The 4,106-nt window shown below is 58.0% G+C and overlaps 1 protein-coding gene across 1 annotated transcript; it reads right to left on the bottom strand.

The window, feature by feature from the left end:
* Window positions 1-2,086: 2,086 nt before the first annotated feature.
* LOC144146295 (uncharacterized) lies at window positions 2,087-3,121 on the bottom strand. The gene has a single exon (XM_077678256.1). It carries the CDS (start codon window positions 3,119-3,121, stop codon window positions 2,087-2,089), a length of 1,035 nt encoding a protein of 344 aa, XP_077534382.1.
* Window positions 3,122-4,106: the final 985 nt, after the last annotated feature.

The following is a 4,106-nucleotide window of genomic DNA, read 5'->3' as shown; positions in this document are numbered from 1 at the left end:
ACGCGACGCGGCCTCACGTCGTGTCAGCCGGCCACTCGGCTTCCGTCACCTACTCATGCCTACTCCCGGGTGGGGGTGACACTTTCGGGCGTTGAAGCTCGAGGGCGTCCGACACTTGCTGGACGGCCATGTGTTGTATGACGTAGTCTTTGCACGCCGCCGCACTGACAAGGTAGGGCGGGAACGTCTCAGCTGCACTGGCCTCGCTCGGGGGTCTTCTGCAGTCCCACAGGATGTGGGCCGCCGTGACCCTGTCCTTCTTGCACATCACACACACATCACTGGGGTACACCTCCGGGCATATGTGTTTAGCTATCACTGGAGTCATCAGCGCACGTGTTTGCAGCTGCCTAAACACCACTGCTTCGCGTCGCGTCAGCTTAGGGTGGGGTGGGGGTAGCGTCCGGCGGTTAGTCCGGTACCACTCCAGGGTGTCCTTGTAGGTGGTGAGTGGCACCACCTCGTCGTCTTCCTCCGCCGCAAGTTGGGGGCTCTGGCTCGCGCCGTGGCTGGTGAACACGCGCGCCGCCCGGTCCGCCTCCTCGTTGCGGTTCTCGCCCGTGCTCAACGGGCCGGCGTGCGCCGGGAACCACTTAATAGTCACCGCTGATCGCCTGGGGAGTAGGGCCCCGCACACCCTCACAACACTGAGGGAGACACTATTCGTAGCGTAGTGCGAGATCGCCTGTCTCGCGTCACTGATCACTGTGGTGCACTCTGGGTTCGCAAGGGCTAATGCGATCGCCATCTCTTCGGCCTGGTCCGTGCTCTTGGCCCTGACGCTGCCGGCCGTGTACAGCGCCGCGGTGGTGGCTGCTACCACCGCAGCGGGGTACGTGTTGGGCCGGTCCGGGTACTTGGCTACGTCCACGTAGTATGCTCCGGTGTCCGTCGCATGTGTCGCCGTGAGTGCCTTGGCTCTGGCGAGCCGTCGTTCCTGATTGTGCTCAGGATGCATGTGCCGGGGGATGGGTGGCACGTGGAGGTTGCGGAGCAGGTCCTGCGGGAGCGAGGCACGCTCCGCGCCGTCCTGCGTTCCTTGTCCCTGGTGCCCGAGCCGCTGTAGGATCGCGCGTCCCGCCCTCGTTTGCCTTAGTCTCGTTAGCTGTGCCGTGCGCTGGGCCTCGGCTATTTCGTCGAGAGTGTTGTGAACTCCCAGCTCGAGGAGCTTGTCCGTGCTGGTGTGCGTGTATAGCCCGAGTGCCGCCTTATGCGCCTTGCGGATGATGGCGTCGAGCTTTTTGCTCTCCGCCGCCTTCCAGTTGTGGAAAGCCGCTACATAGGCTACGTGACTGACTGCGAATGACTGGACGAGCCGGAGCAGACTTGCTTCCTTCATCCCCGCATGCCTGGTGGACACCCTCCGGATGAGTCTAGTGGCCGTTTCCATCTTAGTTTCCAGCTTCCTGATTGCGAGGCCGTTGTGCCTGAGCGCGTCTATGTGGAGGCCGAGGACCCTCAGGGTCTTAACGTGTGGGATGGCCGTGCCGTCCCGCGTTCTCAGGGTGATGTCCGGGGTTGTACCCTTGCACCTTCCGTTGGGTGGCAGAATTAGGAGCTCCGACTTTGCAGGCGAGCAAATCAGCCCGGTTCCCTGCAACTGGTTCTCGATAACGTCGATCGCCTGCTGCAGTGCGGCCTCAACGTGGCCGTCACTGCCTCCCGTCATCCACAGGGTGATGTCGTCGGCGTAGATCGTGTGGTTGACGTCCGGGAGGCCGGCAAGCCTGTTGGCCACCCCGATCATCACCATGTTGAACAGAATAGGCGATATCACCGACCCCTGCGGCGTCCCGACACTGCCCAGCGTCTTGGTAGGTAGCTGTATATCCCCGACATTGATTGCCGTCGTGCGCTCGGTGAGGAAGTCCCTGATGTAGGCGAACGTTCTCTGCCCCATGTCGAGGCGGGACACTTGGTCAAGGATAGCTGCATGCTTGACGCGATCAAATGCACTTTGTAAATCTAGGCCCAGGACCGCTCGGTTGTCTAGAGAGTGGGTCGCTTGGTCGATCACCTCCTGCTTAAGCAACAACATGGCGTCCTGAGTGCTAAGCTTAGCCCGGAAGCCCAGGATCGTATCGGGTTAGAGTCCTTCTTCCTCGAGGTACGACTGCCATCGGTTGAGAAGCACATGCTCTAGCACCTTGCCCAGGCACGACGTAAGCGATATCGGACGCAAGTTGTCGATGTGAGGGGGCTTACCCGGTTTGGGGATGAGCACCGTCCTCGCCTCCTTCCATCGCTTCGGTAGCTTGCCGTTGCGCCAGCACTCGTTGTAGTACCGTGTGAGAGCCGAGATGGCCGCGTCGTTCAGGTTGCGGAGCTCCTTGTTCGTCGTTCTGTCGGGGCCTGCCGCCGATCTGCAGTTGATTGTCTGGAGCACCGTCCTCACTTCCCACTCCTCGATGTCGCCGTCGAGCCAGGCGTTGACCGCTCCCGTGTAGCTCGGGAGGGGCTCGGGAGGCGTGGACGGTAGGTACTTCTCGTTCAGGCGTCGGCGAACCTCCGCCTCGCCGAGTTCCTGCCGGGTCTTGTGTAGGGTGCGGGCCAGGACGTGCTGTTGCGTTCCCTTGGTCTTGGTCTCGTCGAGCAAGTGGCGAAGTAGCTGCCAGGTGCGACTCTTGTGCATCTGCCCGTCGGCCTCTTGGCAGACCGCGTGCCATTGCTGGCGGCACAGGACGGCGCAGTGTTTCTCTATCTCCCGGTTGAGCAGTGCCACTCTCTTGCGAAGCTTTCGGTTGCTGCGCTGCTTCTTCCATCTGTCTCGTATGGAGTTCCTCACCTCCAGGAGGTGTGCGAGCCGGCTGTCAGCCTGGGGTGCGGAGTCGTCCAGCTCGATTTCGGTGGTGGCCGATCGGGCTGCTTCGTTGAGGGCTTGCGTCCACTTGTCGATGTCTTCGATGTGTTCCGGAATGCCTCCCAGAGCTTCGCGGTACGCGTTCCAGTCGGTGATGCCTTGTGTTCTGGGCGTCGGCGCCTTGGACTTCAGCGGCACGGTTATTTCCAGGATACAATGGTCGCTTCCCAGCGTCTCGCCGGTGTTCCTCCACCGCGTCCCGGCACCCTTGCCGGAATCCTTGCAATAAAGGTACCGAGTATCAGCGCTCTTTTCTCGCATTGTTCCGTGCCGCCGCAATGATCATTCGTCAGTTCGCATTACCTGACATTTGTTTACACTGCGACGATTAATGGGTGCCGCCAGTTCACTGTTTATGCGTTTTAGTCGGTCAAATCTGGTATGCTTAGTTTGTCCTCCCTGCTCTGTGGCTGCGCGCGACTGACGTCGTTCCGAATGCGAATCAAAAATAACGCGTGTAAAAGCATTTCAACTGCAGAAGCGTGTACAAAGACGCCGTTTTGCTTCATCTTCGGTAGTGTTGTTAGCAAGCGACCCGGTCGAAGTTAACTGCGAGGCCATAGATGTGGAATCTCGCAACACTGATAAACGCCAGAATGGTCGCCGTTACTGGCAAGAGTTTCTTAGTAAGCATACTAGAGAGGAAACTGCACCTAAGAATCCATGTCGTCGTGGGGGGTTATGGGAAGACCCCCCCCCCCCTTTTGGCTTGGGCTTGGCATGACAATTAGTTTCTTAAACGGTTTTGGGGATTTGCTTTCTGCACTATGCATTAACACGTCTACGAGCTACAAGGAAGCCGAAATCCTCCCTGTTCTGTGGTAGCCGTTTCCTTGTGAAAAGGCAGGCAATGCGTGATCGTACGTGACGTTGGTCATGCCGCAGTCGAAAAACGTATGAGTGAGCGGGTAATATGCCTTCGTGAAATTTGTAGCTGATGAAAAAAAGAAACAAAACGTACTTCTTCGAAGACAAGATACGACAGGTACGGGCGTCTGTGTCTGTCCTATCTTCTCTTCGTCCGCGACTGTTTAGCGTCACGTTTTCTTTTTTCTTCAAGTATGAGCCAACTCGCTCAGCAACAAGTTTTTTTAAACTGTAGCTGACGGTCGGTGCAGCGGTTCACTACGAACACGGCGTTTTCATCAGCACGCTAAAAAGCGTTCCAAGCTCTTTAAACAACGTATTATCAGACATAATGGTAAAATTGATAAAATACTACTTTTGCACATCCCCCCAAAATATT

This window comes from Haemaphysalis longicornis, unplaced genomic scaffold, assembly GCF_048455015.1.
Source record: "Haemaphysalis longicornis isolate Haplotype H1 unplaced genomic scaffold, Haemaphysalis longicornis Haplotype H1 scaffold_7, whole genome shotgun sequence".
NCBI classification, from domain to species: Eukaryota; Metazoa; Arthropoda; class Arachnida; order Ixodida; family Ixodidae; genus Haemaphysalis; species Haemaphysalis longicornis.
Note: the sequence above shows the minus strand (reverse complement) of the source record. Positions and strands in the feature narration are given on the sequence as shown.